The sequence below is a fragment of the Aspergillus wentii genome, assembly GCF_001890725.1.
Source record: "Aspergillus wentii DTO 134E9 unplaced genomic scaffold ASPWEscaffold_4, whole genome shotgun sequence".
NCBI lineage: Eukaryota > Fungi > Ascomycota > Eurotiomycetes > Eurotiales > Aspergillaceae > Aspergillus > Aspergillus wentii.
Window position 1 is genome coordinate 424,735 of NW_024467835.1, and position 18,045 is coordinate 442,779.

The 18,045-nt window shown below is 48.1% G+C and overlaps 10 protein-coding genes across 10 annotated transcripts; 6 read left to right on the plus strand and 4 right to left on the minus strand.

Annotated features, from left to right (window-relative positions):
* Positions 1 to 7: 7 nt before the first annotated feature.
* On the plus strand, positions 8 to 1,036 carry ASPWEDRAFT_39881 (uncharacterized protein). The gene is made up of 3 exons (XM_040835205.1): positions 8 to 339; positions 389 to 447; positions 513 to 1,036. Exons 1-3 carry the CDS (start codon positions 273 to 275, stop codon positions 966 to 968), a joined length of 582 nt encoding a protein of 193 aa, XP_040688471.1. The 5' UTR covers positions 8 to 272; the 3' UTR covers positions 969 to 1,036.
* A 283-nt stretch (positions 1,037 to 1,319) lies between these two features.
* On the plus strand, positions 1,320 to 2,044 carry ASPWEDRAFT_171629 (CENP-X/MHF2 family protein; the record flags this gene model as incomplete). The annotated part of the gene is made up of 2 exons (XM_040830815.1): positions 1,320 to 1,913; positions 1,997 to 2,044. 2 exons carry the CDS (start codon positions 1,320 to 1,322, stop codon positions 2,042 to 2,044), a joined length of 642 nt encoding a protein of 213 aa, XP_040688472.1.
* Positions 2,045 to 2,405: 361 nt separating this feature from the next.
* ASPWEDRAFT_110377 (tRNA-dihydrouridine synthase family protein) lies at positions 2,406 to 4,087 on the minus strand (the record flags this gene model as incomplete). Its single annotated transcript, XM_040828168.1, has 2 exons — positions 2,406 to 3,863; positions 3,920 to 4,087. 2 exons carry the CDS (start codon positions 4,085 to 4,087, stop codon positions 2,406 to 2,408), a joined length of 1,626 nt encoding a protein of 541 aa, XP_040688473.1.
* Positions 4,088 to 4,389: 302 nt separating this feature from the next.
* ASPWEDRAFT_68245 (WD40 repeat domain-containing protein) lies at positions 4,390 to 6,294 on the plus strand. The gene is made up of 3 exons (XM_040838960.1): positions 4,390 to 4,569; positions 4,628 to 5,457; positions 5,508 to 6,294. The coding sequence occupies exons 1-3, from the start codon at positions 4,551 to 4,553 to the stop codon at positions 6,126 to 6,128; spliced, it is 1,470 nt and encodes a 489-aa protein (XP_040688474.1). The 5' UTR covers positions 4,390 to 4,550; the 3' UTR covers positions 6,129 to 6,294.
* A 90-nt stretch (positions 6,295 to 6,384) lies between these two features.
* Positions 6,385 to 7,274, plus strand: ASPWEDRAFT_477676 (40S ribosomal protein eS25). The gene is made up of 4 exons (XM_040837010.1): positions 6,385 to 6,516; positions 6,584 to 6,626; positions 6,802 to 7,011; positions 7,103 to 7,274. Exons 1-4 carry the CDS (start codon positions 6,514 to 6,516, stop codon positions 7,123 to 7,125), a joined length of 279 nt encoding a protein of 92 aa, XP_040688475.1. The 5' UTR covers positions 6,385 to 6,513; the 3' UTR covers positions 7,126 to 7,274.
* Positions 7,275 to 7,539: 265 nt separating this feature from the next.
* ASPWEDRAFT_112005 (putative heme/steroid binding domain protein) lies at positions 7,540 to 8,367 on the minus strand (the record flags this gene model as incomplete). Its single annotated transcript, XM_040828295.1, has 2 exons — positions 7,540 to 8,034; positions 8,113 to 8,367. The coding sequence occupies 2 exons, from the start codon at positions 8,365 to 8,367 to the stop codon at positions 7,540 to 7,542; spliced, it is 750 nt and encodes a 249-aa protein (XP_040688476.1).
* A 1,231-nt stretch (positions 8,368 to 9,598) lies between these two features.
* On the minus strand, positions 9,599 to 11,011 carry ASPWEDRAFT_171633 (GTR/RAG family Ras-related GTP-binding protein; the record flags this gene model as incomplete). Its single annotated transcript, XM_040830816.1, has 4 exons — positions 9,599 to 9,833; positions 9,885 to 10,568; positions 10,619 to 10,720; positions 10,776 to 11,011. The coding sequence occupies 4 exons, from the start codon at positions 11,009 to 11,011 to the stop codon at positions 9,599 to 9,601; spliced, it is 1,257 nt and encodes a 418-aa protein (XP_040688477.1).
* Positions 11,012 to 13,150: 2,139 nt separating this feature from the next.
* ASPWEDRAFT_477733 (uncharacterized protein) lies at positions 13,151 to 13,628 on the minus strand. The gene has a single exon (XM_040837011.1). It carries the CDS (start codon positions 13,514 to 13,516, stop codon positions 13,211 to 13,213), a length of 306 nt encoding a protein of 101 aa, XP_040688478.1. The 5' UTR covers positions 13,517 to 13,628; the 3' UTR covers positions 13,151 to 13,210.
* Positions 13,629 to 14,365: 737 nt separating this feature from the next.
* On the plus strand, positions 14,366 to 15,634 carry ASPWEDRAFT_39888 (putative short chain dehydrogenase/reductase). The gene has a single exon (XM_040835207.1). The coding sequence runs from the start codon at positions 14,555 to 14,557 to the stop codon at positions 15,494 to 15,496; it is 942 nt and encodes a 313-aa protein (XP_040688479.1). The 5' UTR covers positions 14,366 to 14,554; the 3' UTR covers positions 15,497 to 15,634.
* Positions 15,635 to 15,786: 152 nt separating this feature from the next.
* On the plus strand, positions 15,787 to 17,965 carry ASPWEDRAFT_39889 (putative acid phosphatase). Its single transcript, XM_040835208.1, has 7 exons — positions 15,787 to 15,960; positions 16,022 to 16,034; positions 16,091 to 16,129; positions 16,181 to 16,192; positions 16,270 to 16,435; positions 16,491 to 16,825; positions 16,883 to 17,965. The coding sequence occupies exons 1-7, from the start codon at positions 15,871 to 15,873 to the stop codon at positions 17,806 to 17,808; spliced, it is 1,581 nt and encodes a 526-aa protein (XP_040688480.1). The 5' UTR covers positions 15,787 to 15,870; the 3' UTR covers positions 17,809 to 17,965.
* Positions 17,966 to 18,045: the final 80 nt, after the last annotated feature.

The window sequence follows — 18,045 nt, forward strand, 5'->3', positions numbered from 1 at the left end:
CTCTTAATAAATTTTGACTTACCTGCAAACACATGACTCACAAAATATCATCTGTTTTTTATTTGAAAGTCTGGAAGAAATCTTGTGAAAGACAGGCAACAGTCGATGTGGGGTACGAGTCGTCCCTATATAGACCCCGATACGAGCCTGAGTCGAGTCTGTCGAGTCTCTTCCATTAACACTCACTCACTTTGCAACACCAAAAACCAAAAATTTCAAATATAGCCTGTTTTTTCCAGATATCCTATCTTAGGGGAATAAGTTCAGCTATGATGCAAGGCAAGGTCCTCGAAATCGAAGGTGATCTCTTTGATGCACCTGACGGGACTGCGTTAATTCGTACGTGATCTCAACGGCTCTACAAATAGCAAGATAGCTGACGGTACAGATGCATGCAACTGCCAGGGCTCTTGGGGAGGTGGAATAGCAAAGGCTTTCAAGGATCAGGTAAGATAAAGAGAACGGTGTTTCTCCATGCTTATTGAATCGCTACTGACAAATCCATGTTGCAGTATCCCGCGGCCTTTGAAAAATATCGGGCTCATTGCCGGTCATTCCCGTCAAAGCCGAATCAGAAAACAATCAGGTCTTATATTGGAAAGACTGGGGAATCGGAAAGTTCAAGCAAAACGGTTCGATTGCCAGAGGGCACTGCGCTCATCATCCCGCCCCAGGAAAGCGACTACGAAGGGGGGAGCAAAAAACACTGGGTCGTCTGCCTTTTTACATCAAGAGGATATGGCAGGAGAGTCAGTCCTCCGGAGACGATTTTGGAGAATACCAAACTTGCTGTTGCGGATATGAAGAAGCAGCTTGCCCAGCTTGAAGCTGAGGAGGGAGGATCGTCGCCCAGTGCGCTTTGGTCGTGCCGTTTCAATTCTGGGCTTTTTGCTGTGGATTGGGAACTCTCGAGGGAGGTTTTGGAGAACGCAGAGTTGGAAGTTACTGTTGTTCGTCCTTCTGAATAAGTTGTGTGTTTATTTTAGCGTTGATGTTCCCATGTACGACTACATATATAGTTGCAGTTGAATCACGAGTTCTAGGGCATTTCTTAACTAAACAAACCACTACCTACACTAAAAAAACATATGAATTCCGGATGATAATCAAGAAATACCAAGCTTCAAAGAAATAATTATATTTGCAAATAAAAGATGTCCATGTTCGAAGTCACCTGACATCGCGTTCCGTTTCGCGACTTGCGCGTTCCAGGATGATGTTCAAGCAACCACTTCTAACATCAACCCCCCCACCACTTGATCACGGCAGGTCGTGATCTTTCTCAGAAACTACAATTTTGGAATTGGTGAATTGGAAATATGCCTGCCGAACGCCAACCCGCCCAGAAGCGCAGAGTCCTCCCATTCAAACCCCCACGTCAACGGGATTCCGCCAGCGCTGGACCATCATCGGCAGCAGCACCAGCAGCACCAGCAGCGTCCAAAGCCAACGGAAAGGGCAAAAAGGCCACCAACAGCACAGAAACCTCATCCTCAAAAACAACAACCCGAAAACCAAAAACCGCTCGAAAGTCGGCCCCCCAGAAACCTCGCGCCAACTCCCCTCCGTCAGGGTCGGAGCACGGATCTGAATCAGAAGGGTCGGGGTCGGGCAGTCGTGAACGTTCTCGATCTCGATCGTTCTCTGGGGAACCGGATTATATACTCGCAGAGATTACACATAACAATCAATCGGAGGATGTGACGTCAAGCGAACCTGCGATCCCACCGAAGCTGCTCACCAAGTTGCTGCATCATAATTTCCAGAACGAGAAGACCAAGGTTGCGAAAGATGCGAATGGGGTCGTGGCGAAATATATCGATGTTTTTGTGAGAGAGGCGCTGGCGAGAGCTGCATATGAGAAGGCTGAAGGTGGGGGTGGTGCTGATGCTATTGGGGATGGGTTTCTGGAGGTATGCATGCTTTCTTTATCATCATTGAAACTTTTTATAATGCTTGGGGATTCGAATTGACTAACTGGCTATTCGATAAATAGGTCGAGGATCTTGAGAAGATGGCTCCGCAGCTTGTTTTGGATTTCTAGATATTGTTTTGATTCTATAGGAGTTGAAGGGCGCTTGGGCTTTCTGTTTCTGTCTTTTTGAGATACCAGCGAGAGCATATGATGATATGAGTGATATCTGATAGTAAAACTATTGAGTCTAGGTATTTTTTGTGAATATACTTGGATTAAGGGTACTTTGGTAGGAAGTACCAATGGAAGTACTGCAGGCGTGGATGGAGTTTGCTATGGAATATCTGTAGAGCTGTCCTCCAAAACTTTTTATTAAGGATATATAATTGTTCTATTTGCACCTTTTATATCGATTCTTTTATAAAAAATGATGAAACGCTATGCACATGATATTCTATAGACGTCGTGATCAATATGTTCAGCAATAAAATCAACCACTGACCAGAGCGTCTGGTGTCGCTGTATTCGAAGTATTAGTCGACTCGTTGGGAGTAGCGGTAGGTCCCTCCGCGGCAGGAGTCTCTTTCTTTTCTTGAGACCCATCAGCGGCAGGCTTTTCCTCGCTGGAAACAGCCCTCTTTTTCATGCTCAGAGCCCCGTTTTCCATGGCCTCTTCAGGCAAAGGACGGATGTGGGGTTGGCAAATCCACCATGGCCGGCCGTATTCTGCTATTGTAGCCTTGGACCCCGTGAGCTCTGCATTGGGGTCTTCTTCGAATCGCTCCGGGAACTGCTCATATTCTTGAAGACCACCCTTGATAGCCTGCTCAACGAGAGATAAAGTGTGCTCAAAGGCTGCCATGTCGCCAGGTCGTGATCTTGCGAGTGCATCCCGAACGTTTGTGTGGTGTGAAACCATTGGGCGAAGAAGTTGGAAAAGATGTCCTTGCATCACCCCAAGACTAGGAGAGTTTGGCCTCTTCGTCTTATCACGCTTTTGCTTCTTTTTAGGGGGTCCATCCTCAGCTTCATCTTCGGCGGGTTCTGATGTCGATTCTTGTCCTTGCTCTACTGGGTCCGATGGAAGATACAAGGGCTTCCTTTCGGGACCCGGCGATTCAAGGACATACTTATAGATGATGTCCAGGTATCGGCGGAAGACTGCATCTATCCGGTATCCACCCTTTCCGTTCCTGCCTCGCCAGTATTCTCGACCTTCACTACCCACTGGAGGCGGTTTGCTGAAGATGGATGGATCCGACAGATTACCTTCGGCGCTCATTACACCATCGGCGCCTGTTTCTTCGAGGCAGCGTTCGAGATCGCCATGGTTCAGATTGTTGCCATTTGCAAAGAGGACAGTCTCAGCAGGAAGGTTGTCACGCAGATACCGGATATAACTCCAGTCCGCGATACCTGTATTGTGACCCTTTTGCTCTCTCCTGCGTCCGTGAAGGGTGATGATGCTAGCTCCAGCGGACAAGATCATCTTTGCGTATTCCAGTGTCTTCTCCTTGGTTTCTTGGATTCGAAATTTGGCTGTAACGGGAACATCAAGTTCTTTGTGTAGTCGATTGATGAGTTTGTAAATCAAATCCCAATCTTCTTGAAGGAACGCTCCATAGTGTCCCTTTTTCGCAATCCCCTGAGGGCATCCAAGGTTTAGATCCACGGCATCGCAGTACGGGGCTACATGGCTAGCAGCTGTCAAAAAATCATCTGGGTCGTTCGCGCAGAACTGTACGAAAAGAGGTCGGTCTATGGCTGGGTTTCCATCGAGGAATAGCGAGTCACTCTTTTGACCAGTGGCAGCGCGAGTTGGTTGGAAGTGTTGATCACGAACACGGGCCTGTTCACGGAATAGACGAGCGTGGTACATGGGAGAGTAGGACAGGAGTAATTTGGACTCTTCAGTTGTCATGAAAGAACGAGTAAGCATGCGCCATGCCTTGAAATAGAACCGTTAGTACCAATAAGAGACACTGAAAGCGGGGGAATCTTTACAAATTCAGACCTATCCACCATAGGAGCAACGATGTATCTCGGACTGCCTAGGCTCTGGTAGAACTCCCTTCCAAACAACTTCTTCTTAGGCTCTGCATTTGCGTTCACAGGCGCATTCTGCTGATCGACGCTTGGTTGCGAAGCGGGTTGGGTCTGGGAAATCGCCATTTTGGTAAGATGATGCCGCTCAAATTTGGGAAAGAATCGCCCCAGCCACGGGGCAAAAACGCGCGCAAGACCTATGGTTGCTGGATTGAGGGAATCAGGAAGGTTTCAAGGTGCAATCGATTTGGAACCGCGATCAAGATGGATGGAAAAGGCGATGCTTTGCGAAAAGCGACAATTTAACCCGGAACGGAAGAATGAGAGCCCGTTTTATCTTATCGGAACAACGGATAAAGAAGAAAAGGCTTGGCGCTGTCCCGAAGGGGAAATATCGATGCCCACTTCACCTCAATAATGCATCTCCAGGAAGCTCTTCAGGGGAAAGATCATCCATCACGAGGTGTACATATGATCAAACAAAGGCATGTAGGTGGCAATAGAAGATTCATTTGCATCTTTCCTGATCTTCTGCCACCGTGAAAATAACTATTGATCTAACTGGGCTGTTCCACGGAGATCAACAATAATGGACTCCGCATTAGGAGGTAAACGCTAGGTTGCTATTTCAAAGAAAAATCCGGCCGTTACTGACCGGAAATATAGCATTGTCTTCGATTTCCATAGCCGAGGATGGGAAATATGCCGCTCAGTTGAACGGTAAAGATACCATCATTCATCTGAACCCTACTTCTCCAGACTTCAAGGAGGTGCAGATCGTCAAAGCCAAGGAGAATGTGACAAAGTTCTTGAAATTTTCGCGACCAAGATCCTTTGGGCCAGGAAACACGCGTCGTGAGCAAGGAAATGGCAGCTTAGCGCGGCGTATGCTCGTTGCTAGTGACAATCGCATCTTGGTCTGGCAATTGAATCCTTTGCAGCTTCACGCAGAAATCGAGAGCGCCGAGCCTGGGGCAACTAACATCGACTTCGGTGGGGACGAAAATGAGATAATAGTATTCCATGCGTGGAACACGAAAACAACGATATTCTCTCTGGACACTGGCCGAAGTCAGGTTATCAAGACGCCTAAATTCTTTCATTATAATAGCTTTGGATATCGACCGAAGACGAGGCAATTTGCAATCCTACTAAAGCCAGATACAACTGATATATTGACTATCCATGAATTTCGGTCTTATGAACTGGTCAACCGAGCAATTCTTCCCACGGTGGATGCTCAAGGATTGAAATGGAGTCCAGATGGTAAATGGATAGCTGTCTGGGACGCCGCTAGTACAGGCACCAAGGTCTTGATTTTCACTGCCGACGGCCAACTTTTCCGGACCTATTCAGGACCACCCGAATCTGACAGTGTTTTCGATCTTGGAGTGAGGAACATAGAATGGAGCCCCGTGGATGACCGCACCGGGCTTTCAAATTATTTGGCTGTCGGGAAGGTTGATGGAAACATAGATATTCTCAAGAACAAGACGGTAAGGGCGATCTATATTGTGATCTTAAATTTGAGAGCTAACCGAACCAGTTCTCCTGTTCTACCTCACTCTCTCATGTCTTTCACATCGATCCAAACTCCCCTAGTATTTGGCGTGAGCGGTACGCAGACTCGGATGGAGATCTCGAATATGCTGAAGCATCAGGTTCCTCTGCATTTAGCACGGTTACAGATCCTTCTGGACCTCCGCGTGGCGTATCCATCATGGCATTTAGCTCTGATGGGAGTCTACTGGGCACTGTAGACCAGACACGTCCAAATATCGTTTGGGTGTGGGCATTGGGATCAACACCGGGGCTTGTGACAGCTTTGGTCCACGAACATGCAGTTAGACAGGTTATTTGGCATCCGTCAAAGACACAGCTGCTTATAACCACGGCCAACAGCTCTATGGCTGCGGTCAGGTATTGGTCATTGGATAGCCAGCCGATGGTTATCCGTGTCCCTATCCCTCGAAATGAAAGCGGAAGATACGACGTGAGATGGTTGTCTTCAGGCGAAGACGATGATTCAAGGTTCTGGTTTGGCACACCCGAAGATTATATTCTAGGTGATATTCGGGACCAGGATGGTACTTTGCAGTTCCAAAGCTTTTACTCTGTGCATGGCAAGGTACAAACTGGTAGTTATAGCGGAAACGCGAGCAGATAGCCTTTTATGATGATGATTTTGATGAGCGCAAACCCAGCAACGTGGTTCAAGAACCGCAACCGGACCACCTCAAAGTATATAGAACGACAGTAACTAAGTTCAACTACAGAGGAAGATCGAATTCAATCTATTCCCTTCCATACCTATTCAATGGCGTCATAGCAATAAAATAACGGGCTGGAACAGGAACAATATATTGGCCAATCACAGAAGCCCAATCGAGCCAATGCTAACCGAGCGGCGCCAACAACGAGGGCTTAGGGTTACGTCACACGTGACGCTGAGTCATCCCCCACTCGAATTTCGCACTTGGGCTCCCAAACTTCTAGCCTTTTGAGTGTCGCGTTGCTCTTCTTTCGTCGAACAACCACATCCGACCGACAAAATGGTGAGTGCCGCTGGCGGCCCAGGCCCCTAACAGAGGAGTATTACGATGATACTAATGCGTTGAACAGTCTCCCGCCGGAAAGCAAAAGAAGAAGTGGTCCAAGGGCAAGGGTACGCTATCACCATTCTCCTGATTCCCATCACCGACCGAGCAACGATCCATCCTCCCCGAGCCAGAGCAGAAAGATTTTGAACCGGGAGAGGGAGTTGCTTGGATATTCGGCCCTGAAAACGCCAAAATGGGTAGCGCACAGAAAAGCTGACCTACATTGTTTCATCATTACAGTCAAGGACAAGGCCCAGCACGCCGTCGTCCTCGAGAAGAACGTTGCTGAGAAGCTCCAGAAGGATGTTCAGTCTTACCGTCTGATCACCGTCTCGACCCTTGTCGACCGTCTCAAGATCAACGGCAGCTTGGCCCGTGCCTGCCTTGCTGACCTTGAGAAGAACGGTCAGATCAAGAAGGTTGTTGGTCACTCCAGCCTGCAGATCTACAGTATGTTTTCTTCCACGCTTTTCCGCCTCGCAATACTATGAGATTCCGTTATCGAGGTGTTGGTTTTCGTGGATGCTAACCTGTCTTTCAGCCCGCGCCGTCACCGCCGAGTAAACGTTTCCTTTTCGAATTTTCTCGCGGTTCTTTTTTCCTTTGCTACGAACGATATCATAAAATCCTGGGAATTTTGGCTGGGCGAATAACGATGGATTGTACCGGAGTGAATGGACAGTCGCGCTACTGAACGTGTTAAGTAGAATGGACAAAAATTGATCGCAAAATCCTTCATTTCTTTCCCAACTCTCGTAATTCGACAACGGTGTCCGAGCGATATTGGAGTGGCTCTATACACCGATGAATGAGGTCACACGTAATTGTATAGAGGTTTTTTTCACCCCTCTACGTGGGTTTTATGGGGCATAAGGGACCGGACAAGTGTCAACGGGCCTTGCGAAAAATGACATTGACAAATTATAACTACATGCAGCCCTATCCAACCATCAAATCCCATTTTCATGCCCGCAATGTTCAATTATCCGTCTTCCTCTTAGGTCGCTGCTGTTTCGCAGCCCGGCAAAGCTCCCACTTCTCCTTCCGCTGCTCCTCATTCCCAACAACCTTGCCCACCTCAAAGTACTTCTTGTGGTTACGGAAGAAATTCTCCCAGTGCTGCACTTGGCTCCGCACCCTTGTCCGCGCCAATCGGACATCTTGCTCACGCCGGATCTTCTTCTGGCCACTACTCAAGGCCTTCTCGGCTTCCGAGTTCTCATCATCGATGGGGATGAACATCTCTTCCAACCCGTATAAGCTCGGGGTGAGATCTTCCTGGAAACAGCCCGTGACAAAGGCACGGGTGGCGTCTCGGCCGGTGAAGAAGTTGTAGTGGCCGCCGGGTCCGTATACCATGCGGTTTGCGGAGACGTCGAAGATGGTGCCGTTGACAACGAGGTAGATTGGGAGGGTCGTGTCAGTGCCGTTGTAGAGGGAGAGTTGATCGGGTGTGAGTGCGAGGGGACCCTTCTGTTTTTTTCATTATTAGCAAACGTATAACTAGCTGTGGTGTTGGGGTTTCAAGCTCGTAGATAGTCCTCAACTTACCACATATCGCACCAACACCGGCCATCTCGTAAACCATGGCCGATACCCCCAAAGCAACGACTCGGACGCAGTCATATAATATGACATGCCACAGGAGGCCACCACCAGCGTGACCAGGACGCGGATGACATCCAGAAAGCTAATGCCTCTGTTCTCGCCATTGCGACTGCGACCTTGCTGGGTCTTCTTGACGCCGGATGTGTCGGACTTGGACGAGGAGTCCTGGGCGACTTGTCTCTGTCTGAGTTCTGACATGGTAGAGAATTATTTAGGCAGAAAAGGCATCTGGATTTCGTGGACTTGAGGGGTGAGATTTTTATGGATGGAGTAGGTATTCTTATATCGCTGTCGCTGTTGTTCCGCATTGGCCGCCGTTTCGGCCAATCGATCGTGCGACAATCGGGTTTGTAGCTTTTATATTTGATCAATCTAACTGGTGTACTCGACACCTTTCATTTACTTTGGGATGGATTTAATATATGAAAAAGAAACTACTGAAGCCATTTAAAAAAAAAAAAAAAAAAAGAATGTATATTACTGGCTAACAGCCATGGCTATTGCTAATCCTAGAGCATGGTAAAAAAAACCAGCGAAAACATAAAAAGTCCAACAAGACTTATATAATAAGCCTTGAAGACCATGGTGCTAACCCAGGAATCCCACAAATCGTGTCAAATCATTATAATAACATCATAGACTCGTAAATCATATCAGAGAAGGCATCCTAAACTGATTTCCAGTTAGCAACAGCTCGCAAATCCATTGCAAAACAGAAATGATGATATTCAAAACAATCTCTCAGACATCCAAGGAAGATATTGCGCACAGTGCTCGTCATTGATGGGTTCAAGCGACGGCTAGCGTGGAAACTGCGAATGTAGGAATGGTTTTCGATCATAGAGACAGGTGGGATTGGGGAGTGGGGGCAGTTGAATTCATGGGGTTTAATATACATACCAAGTAATTAGTGATAATCGCTGAATTTGAGCATGATAGCAAAGTGTCAAGCTTGCATTATGCTTGGGGTCTGCAGTATTGCAGTGTGTGAGAGGAAGAAAGAAAACTACAAGGGAAGAAAAAAAATTGAAGAGAAGAAAAAGAGCTTCTTTAGGGTGCCGCCAAGTGGGTCCAGACCTTGATGCCTGGTTTTCATGGTGTCTATTTTCAAGATGCACAATAATGGCTTCGTTGGGATGCGCTTGTTCGATACCGAAGGGTTATTTTTCCTCCATACAACCATGAATGGTGAATAAGTCCAATATTACTCTTAAAGATCAAATCATATGTTGATTCCTATTGATTCGCCAGCCAAGCCGCGCTATGGACAAGCCAATTCTGTAAACACCATAAAACATCATGACTCCTGAGAGATTGTCTTAAAGACAAGCGTTACTCAATAATGCCAATTCTCCCAAATTATTCATCAGTAAGTTGAAAAAGCCCATCATCGGATATCACGACTGGGATGTAAGAAAGCAAAGTATTTTCAGGTGCTGGAGCTCTGCTCCGCTTGGATTTCCTGGGCCCCCGGGGCGTCCTGGATGTCATGGAAAACTCGAGTTCCCTGAGCATCGTCACCCTGTTCCCCCTCCTGGTCTTGCTCCCAGCTGCGAGAGAACACGTCATTGAGGGCATCCTGGAAGGTACGGCAGTTCATGTCGATCAGCCCCTTCTTCTCTTTGGCCTCGGGGTTGCGGATGACGGAAACGAGACAGAGGTACCTTAGAGAGGTCAGTATCGAGTGGTAGAATGGGGCCATGGCATAATCCTACTTGTTCATCTCCATTAGATGAATCATGGTCTCGTCATGAAGAACAACATGGCTTTCCGCCTCTTGAATCTGGTCTCCCTTAGGCTTGCGATCCGGGTGGTCCCAAGAATACAACTCGGAAATATCCACGATGACATCAATGTAGTCGGAGCACATCTCATAGCATGCCATGTCAACAGGACGAGTGTCAGAGGCGATGTAGATCTTGCTCAAGACATCAAAGAGATAGGTCTTCTCAAATCCACAGTTGTTGGACAGGGTGTTGATCAAGTTCTCCAGAGTGGATAAGTTAGGAATCAGCTTCTGAATGACCTTGCTGAAAGCCTCGAAGACGGAGTAATCGTAAATGGATGTAAGGTAGTAATGAACCGGGGCGTTCTCATAGCCGGCGTCGCTGAGCTCATCAGAGATATGCTGAACAATATCCTGAAAGGTGTCCGTGCGGTATTCATCAGAAATTCCGTCCACCTTGTGGATGAACACCTCAATATTGATGTTCGGATAGTACTGCTGGACAGTCAAGATGGTACGGTTGAGACGAGCGACCGAGTCGAGGTAGTCATCCTGGGCATCAATGACCCACACGAGAGCACCAAGACTGCCAAAAATGTCCTCCAGATCGAAAGACGGCTCAAGATATTCAAGCTGACCGGGGAAATCCCAGACCTGAAAGTCCATGAACGAGCTAAAACGCCTGTTAGAAGACATATGGATTCAAGGAGTGGGTTTACATACTGGATAGAGTCTTTCTGGATGCGAGTGGTAGATTCCAAAAAGAGTGTCTCATTGGGAGGCATCTTGTGAAACACGACGCTTGCAATGGAAGACTTTCCGCTCCTGTGCACAGTCAATACAATTCCTAGACATATCATCAAACAGCAAGCTTGCTTACCGGCGGAGACCCATCAGAAGCAGACGGGGTTTGGCATCCTGGGAACCGGGGGCAAGTTGGCCTGACTTGGCGTGGGCTGAAGGCTGGGTAGCGACCTGTAGATTGTTTTCGAGACTTAGCTCTGCACTTGTTTTGCAAATTGGAGGATTTCCATGAAGCATCCCGTCGCCAGCGAATATTTGTCTCTCAGGGCCTTGCCCAATGACTCGGCGACCAAGACGCAAAGATGTAGACATCTCGAGGGAAAGGTGGCCAAAGCATGCAGGGAAGATAAAGATTTGAAGGGATGTACATGACTGGAACACAGAATTGAGGCACAAAGGACTGCTTAGACGTCATAACACTGGTTGGTGCTGTGAATAGCCCGCCAGGTCATCACGTGGCAGCCAGAATAGGAAGGGGAGGGGAGGTGGGCAGAAATTCCCAGCAGCAGAAAAGAACACAACAGATCACCAAAGGAGTCAGGGCACTCTAGACTCCCCTGAGACAGCACAAAAACAGGCCTGAGCCTCCATAAAGAGTATGACAGATACAAAGAAGGAATGAGATGGGAATTTGCATGCACAAACGAAAAGAGGTGGGAGAAGACGGGCGACCTCGTCCTGACAACAGACAGCAGCAACCCGTGTGGGACGCAGCACAGTGTTGTGGCCAACAGCAAAAACGGAAGCATCAAGCTATAAAGACACTCGACATCATACCCAGCTTCGGGCACTGCTTTATGCCTTTGGAGGATGGGGATAGCAAAGGGAAGGGCTTGATCTCTTACCTCCATGATTCCAAACTTGTCAGACGCGTCAACCAAGAACTCGAAAGAGGACCAAACTGAGAGAACGACGAGTTAATTTCTTCTACACACTAAAAGATGAAGACCTGATACACCAAGGCCAAAAGAAAGAGATCCACGAAGGACTTACCGACGGAAGGGCTGTTTTCGAAGTGAAAGACAAGAGGTTGAGGGAGGATGAAAAGATACAGGAATTGGCTGTTACCTGGGTGTTCAAACACTGAGATGAGACCACCACGCCGAGAGAATTATGACGACTAATCCAATATGGCATTCACAATACCAGTCTGTGATGGTGTAACCCGGACTTCAGAGATCAGACAATGGCAATATCTGCTTCAGGGTTACTTGTGTGGCTTGCGGCACAGATCCAGGGCTGGATAATTGCAGCACATTAAATTCTGAGACTCATGGCCACCACTGGGAATGATATGACACGATCAAACAAAGAAGAGTTGGTTTGATAAGAATCCACAAAAAAGGAGATACAGATTCCCGTGCTATATCATACACAACCGGTATTTACCTAGGTGGGCTTTATGCGGAGAAAGCCAGCGCAAGGGGGGAATTTTGCTGGGGAAGAAGAATTGGGGTTTCCGGGGTAATTCGACCAGACGCCACAGATGACAGCTGTCCAACCAGAGATGATGACTTTAAATTCCCAGTTCTATTCTTAACGGCGACAGGCGCAAAATCGTGGATGATGAAGGAGATGCAGTGGGTTTTGGTGACAGGGAGGCCAACGAGGCTTGGCGGCGTGGGTTGTTCGTCTCCGCCTTTTGTTATCGTCCTTTTCTCCTCATAATTTGGAACATTCAGGATAGACATCTGCCAACTTTTATCAACTTTTATCTTTTCTGGATCATGACTGGCTTTTTAACAGAATAAAAATACTGATTTCTATGGTCGCGGAGTGCCCAATCTCCTACACCAACCTCTGGCTGTGGCCGTTTGACCGTCCTGCAGGAACCCTCAACAAACACACAATGACTACCGTTGAAGGAGATTTTCCTTTGTTTGCTATCACATTACAATGCGACTCTGCTCGCATCTCACATATATAGCCGGAATGACTCCCATATTATATATCTAAAATAATCTCTTTCTACAGCAAATTCTCCGCCTAGAGGAAGGATTTTTAAAACACCATCAGCTGTCCAGAATGGTCGCTCACTCTGCATTTGAGCGAAGAGCCTGGGAAAGATACCCCATTTACCTCGCGGAAGAGAAGTATGACAACCTTGATGACGACCCACAGGATCCACGCAACACTTCGAGGACGTTGGCAGAAGAGCTAGCAGACTGCTACAAGAAACAGAAGAAAAAGGATAGAACCTCGACAGCCCATGGAGTTTCTCGGACGACGCCTGCACCATTCAAAGTTCATACCGACCGTCTGAGTGACCCAGGCAAGCGCGTCAAGGCCCAAATTGGCAGCGGGTTTCTACGCAAGGCCAATGCCGCGAAAGTCGGGCAAGAAAAACCCGAAGATGTCACTAGTGAATCTCAGACCAAAATGAGTGGTTAAAAAATCCAGTTTAATTTGTCATCTTCATGTGTTCTCTCTCTCTAGAAAATGCCAATATCTACCTTTCCTCTCTCTCCAATAATGATATCCAATCTACCCATTCTCCGAACCTGAAGGATACTAGAAGTTGGAAGGAGAATCCATTCGATATCCTTTGCTGTCGACTATCTGAACATGACAACCCGGTTTAGCTAGACGGGGGGTTCTAGCTGCCCCACGGAGTCGATCCCTTTCACCTCGAACGTCCAGAACTCCATCCCAAGAGAACAGCTCCTTGCTCAGTCGGTCATTTGCTTTCGTCGTTGCGACGTATAGACTTTGGATGTAGTCTATCCTGTTGCCATCAACTGAACTAGTCCCTACAGTTGTATTGAGGTATTTGATGGAATCCCCAAGGCGATTGAACTGTTCGTCCAAGTTCTTCATGAAATCATGGGCGACATCGCGTCCTTTTTCCGGAGTGACGAGCGGATTCTGAAAAGCTGGGATGAGCTACGAATCGTTCTTAACACGATTATCGATGTCGTCTGACATCTTTCTCCGATTGGAGTTTCACCTCGTAACTGGGCCACTTGTATCTGGCCGTCACGCCTCGGGCGTGAAGGAGATTGAAAATCATTCTCTCGGTTTCATTGGTGTTGTTTAGCCCGTCTAGGTCGGTGAACTTATCGAAGTCCACGCCACGGTTCCAAGTCGGTTGGGACTTGAATCAAGCCGCACGTTTGCTCCATCATGGTTTACTGCGCGATTCGCCGTGTTTGGCGTCCTCTTGTCAAACCCCATCACGATTAGGCGACGAAGTCGAGGCTCTTTCGAGTCAGGAACATAGGTTCCAATGGGGTGAGTATCATCCAAGTTTTTGAGAACGATAGCATGTACGTCTTGGAAACCCAGTCGACCGAGATCGGGTTCTACATCCATTGCTTCTTCGTGAGCATCAGCACCTCCAGCACCATCCATAAATAATTGCCAGGGCGACCTAGTTTAGACATTGTAGGGAATTGGTCAATGCCAACGAGATTAAGCTAGCAAATAGTTGTTATGGAAGAGGGGAGAGAGGGAGAAAGCGCAATTATTTCTGGAAATAAGTATTCATCTCCTTCACTATTGAATAATATCCAATTCACAATGGTTCTCTTCTAAGCTCTATTCCATAGTCCAGAGCCTGGGGGAAAAAAATACATAAAACACCATTCACTGTCGAGAAAAGCGAGCGGGGAACAGAAATTAGCGCTGATCGGGAATGACCTCATCGGTCGATCGACGCAACTTGTTTACCTTCAACTTGCACGGACGCTGCTCATCAATTCACTCCTTTTTATTCTCACTGCGCTTCACCCTCATTGCCTGGGATTAAGGATTCTGGGCCAAAAAGGTCGCATTACGTTACATTCATATTGCTGGTTTAGCCCCTTTCTTCGAACCACAGCACAAATCTTCGAATTTCCAACCAGTGAATCCACCATGATCCAAATTCCTGAGGACCTCAAAACAGCTTTTTGCTACCTGGGAGCAGCCACTTCCTGTCTCTGGGCAGCGAGTTTGGCCCAAAGTCTGTACTGTTACCTGCGACCATCCTCTCTGCCACGCTACAACCCCTCGGGCAAAGATTCCTGGGCTCTAGTCACTGGTGCTACCGATGGAATTGGCTTTGGATTTGCACAAGAACTCAGCAGGAATGGATTCAACATCTTCCTGCATGGCCGGAACCGTGAAAAGCTGCTGAAGAGACAGGAAGAGCTCCAGGCGGAATTCCCTAATGTGAAGACCAAAATTATTGTGATTGACGTGGCCAACCTCACCGAGGATGTCGATTTGATTACCCAGGAGATTGGAGATGCACACCTTACGGTCCTGGTCAACAATGTTGGCGGAGAGCTTAAACAATACCTACAACTGACGGAACTCACGTACCAAGATGTCAAGAATACGATTATGCTCAATGTCATGTTTATGGCCCAGGTGACTCGGGTCCTGCTTCCTATCCTTGAGAAGAACGGTCCAGGCTTGGTTCTCAATATATCCTCGATTGCCGCATGGGGCATGCCTTTCGTGGCTTTGTACAGTGGGACGAAGGGATTCGTCGACTCTTTCACTCGGGCCATCGAGGCAGAGGTTAAAGCAAATGGCAAGAATGTGGAGGTTCTGGGACTACGAGTGGGAAGTGTACAGAGTCAGGGCAACGATGTCGACACTACCTTGTTTATTCCCACTTCACGCAATATGGCAGCTGCTGGTTTGCAACGTGTTGGTTGTGGCCAGCCGATCGTCACAGGCTACTTCTGGCATGCCATCCAGAACATCAGCTTTCTTGTGCTTCCCAGAAGTTTCTTGCTTGATGTTACAGCGAAGACTATGCGAAGTTTGAGACAGGCAGCCGAGGAAAAGCAGGCTAAAAAGAGGTAATTGAGCTGTGCTTGTGATTGTTTCGGGCTTGTCATGAAGCTCTGAATGTTACTGTGATATGAAATTGTGTACACTATCTTTCTGATATTGACTCCCAATCTGTATAATAAATCAATGAAATAACCTACTACTTCTGCACTCTCTACTGCCCGTATGTAGCCCATATCACAACGCATCGCCGAGGCATCTCCGGTTTAACGGTGTGACCCGATGCCCCGCGCTGATTGGCCCGTTCGGCACCTTTTTCTCCGTCATCACCGCTCAGGCGATCACCGCCAACCCGACAATCCCCAGTGTGCTCTGCAAGCTGGCTCTACACTTCTCTGCTCGACCAGGTGGTTGTTTTTTTATGTTGTCGGCAATCATTCCTCAGGATGACTTCTCTTATTCCCCGTGAGCCTTATTCTGAGGAGGAGCTGAAGAAGCTGTATCCTAAGGAACTGAAGCTTCAGTTGGTCCAAGTGGTACGTTATCAGAACGTCAATGTTTTTGTTTTCAATTGATCGCTGGCTAACGTCTAAGTAGTTTCTTCGCCATGGTGGGGATTATTCTAGCTTTATACATGCTTCGACAGGACTAGACTGATCATTCTAGGTGAACGCACGCCGGTATCTTCGCGATTTCAGAATGTATGCCTCAAACCCCCCAATTGATGCATTTCCCCAGCTAATGTCCAAAAGGCAGGCCTCGCTCCATGTAATTACTCCTTCCCTTCGATACCGGCCCCCGCTATACCTTCTCGTCGATCCTCGGCTGACTGGTTTATTCTCAAGACTGGCCGTATTGCAATATAGCCCGTCGCATGGTCCAGATGGCTTCTACTAAACAAGACACTTCAGAATGGAATCAGTTTCAATGGCGAAGGAAAATGGAGACCTTTGGAGAAAACGATGAATCGGTGGTTGCCGTCGGTGCAAATGGTGATATCGAAGGCATCTGGCAAGTTGAAACAACTACCTTGGGGAAAATAAAGTCTTGCTGACTGGCAGCAAAGCCAACATGGTGAATTGACAGACAAGGGGCGTGAGACTACCTTTGCCCTGGGTCAAAGATTGAGACACCTCTACGTCGACCAGCTGGGCTTCATGCCTCAGGTCAAATCTGATTCCGAAGACATGTACCTCCGTGCCACCACCATCCCCCGAGCTTTGGAGTCCCTCCATCAAGCGTTCTGGGGAATGTATCCTCCAAACGCTCGTACACAGGATTTCCCTCCCCCAGTTATCGTGGCGCGCGCTGTTTCGGAGGAGACACTACTGCCCAATGAAGCCAACTGTCGCCGTTTCAGGCAACTCGCTAGGCTTTTTGCAGACCGGGCAGCTAAACGATGTACGTCTTCTCCCTACAACAACATACTGGAATAAGAGCTGACTCTTGTCGCACTAGGGAGCGACACCGACGAGCTGAAATACATCAACAGCCTCTGGTCGAAATGGATGCCGGAAAACTCACCCAAGGTCGCCATCGACGCCCACCCCCGTCTTGCAGGTGTGACGGACACCATCAACGCCACTGATGCCCACGGCCCCGCTACAAGACTTCCCTCCGAATTCTACGATAAGAAGGCCAGAGAGTACGCAAACATAATGACCGCCGACGAGTGGTTCTCCGGATACGGCGAAAGCAGCGAATACAGAAGGCTAGGCATCGGAGCCCTCATGGGAGACATTGTGGACCGCATGGTTAGCACTGCCGTTGACGGGGGCTGGCGCAGCGAGACCACAGCCGCTGGACCATCGAACGGACAAGGCAAGCCCATTAAATTCGCCCTCAGCGGATGTCACGACACAACCATCGCCGCTATCCTAGGCAGCTTAGGTGCCTTCAACAACCGATGGCCCCCATTCACTTCCTCCGTGGCCGTTGAGCTTTTCACCAAGACACCAAAAGGAACCGACGATGCAGGATCCGTCCTAGAGGAATTCTCAAACCCCGTTCTCGCCAGCAACGCCTCCAAGAAACCCGGCCTCTTTTCGTTCCTGTCAGGCTCCTCGTCTTCAACCTCCACGCCACCCGCTCCATCCGATACCCACCGCGCCCCCTTGTCTTCCTTCCCAGCATCCACCCGAGCCGCTCTCCAGAACCAGCACTACGTCCGACTCCGGTTCAACGATACCCCCGTCCGTATTCCCGGCTGCGCCGCAAGGCCCGAAAACCATCTCCCCGGCGATGATACATTCTGCACACTGGACGCCTTCAAGGAAATCGTCGACAAGTTCACGCCCAAGAACTGGAGGGAAGAGTGCACGCAGAACCTTGGACAGGGGCCGTTCGGCGAGGGTGACAAGGAGAAGATTCTTGCTGGATTCTAGGCGTGAGAGTATATAATAATTCTTTTTCTTGTGATCCGATTTCCCTTTCTGTCTTCTTTTTATGTGAAAGGAACAAGTCTTCGTGTGATGAATTAAATTGAGCTTTATAGCTATGATAATATGCAAAGAAATCGAACCCAGACATGAAGTAATAGGATATAATCTATGTCAAATAGAAGTTATATACATTTGATCTGTACATCAACCCGAAACAAGCATCATTCTTTCTTTGCCGGG

Coding starts and splice junctions, on each gene's coding strand:
- ASPWEDRAFT_68245 (XM_040838960.1), top strand. Junction 5,458..5,507: donor ATATTCTCAAGAACAAGACG/GTAAGGGCGATC, acceptor TAACCGAACCAG/TTCTCCTGTTCTACCTCACT.
- ASPWEDRAFT_477733 (XM_040837011.1), bottom strand. CDS start 13,516: ATGAAGAACTTGGACGAACAGTTCAATCGCCTTGGGGATTCCATCAAA.
- ASPWEDRAFT_39888 (XM_040835207.1), top strand. CDS start 14,555: ATGATCCAAATTCCTGAGGACCTCAAAACAGCTTTTTGCTACCTGGGA.
- ASPWEDRAFT_39889 (XM_040835208.1), top strand. CDS start 15,871: ATGACTTCTCTTATTCCCCGTGAGCCTTATTCTGAGGAGGAGCTGAAG. Junction 16,436..16,490: donor GGTGATATCGAAGGCATCTG/GCAAGTTGAAAC, acceptor CTGGCAGCAAAG/CCAACATGGTGAATTGACAG. Junction 16,826..16,882: donor AGACCGGGCAGCTAAACGAT/GTACGTCTTCTC, acceptor TTGTCGCACTAG/GGAGCGACACCGACGAGCTG.
- ASPWEDRAFT_477676 (XM_040837010.1), top strand. Junction 6,627..6,801: donor GAAGTGGTCCAAGGGCAAGG/GTACGCTATCAC, acceptor TCATCATTACAG/TCAAGGACAAGGCCCAGCAC. Junction 7,012..7,102: donor CTCCAGCCTGCAGATCTACA/GTATGTTTTCTT, acceptor CCTGTCTTTCAG/CCCGCGCCGTCACCGCCGAG.
- ASPWEDRAFT_39881 (XM_040835205.1), top strand. CDS start 273: ATGCAAGGCAAGGTCCTCGAAATCGAAGGTGATCTCTTTGATGCACCT. Junction 340..388: donor TGACGGGACTGCGTTAATTC/GTACGTGATCTC, acceptor CTGACGGTACAG/ATGCATGCAACTGCCAGGGC. Junction 448..512: donor CAAAGGCTTTCAAGGATCAG/GTAAGATAAAGA, acceptor TCCATGTTGCAG/TATCCCGCGGCCTTTGAAAA.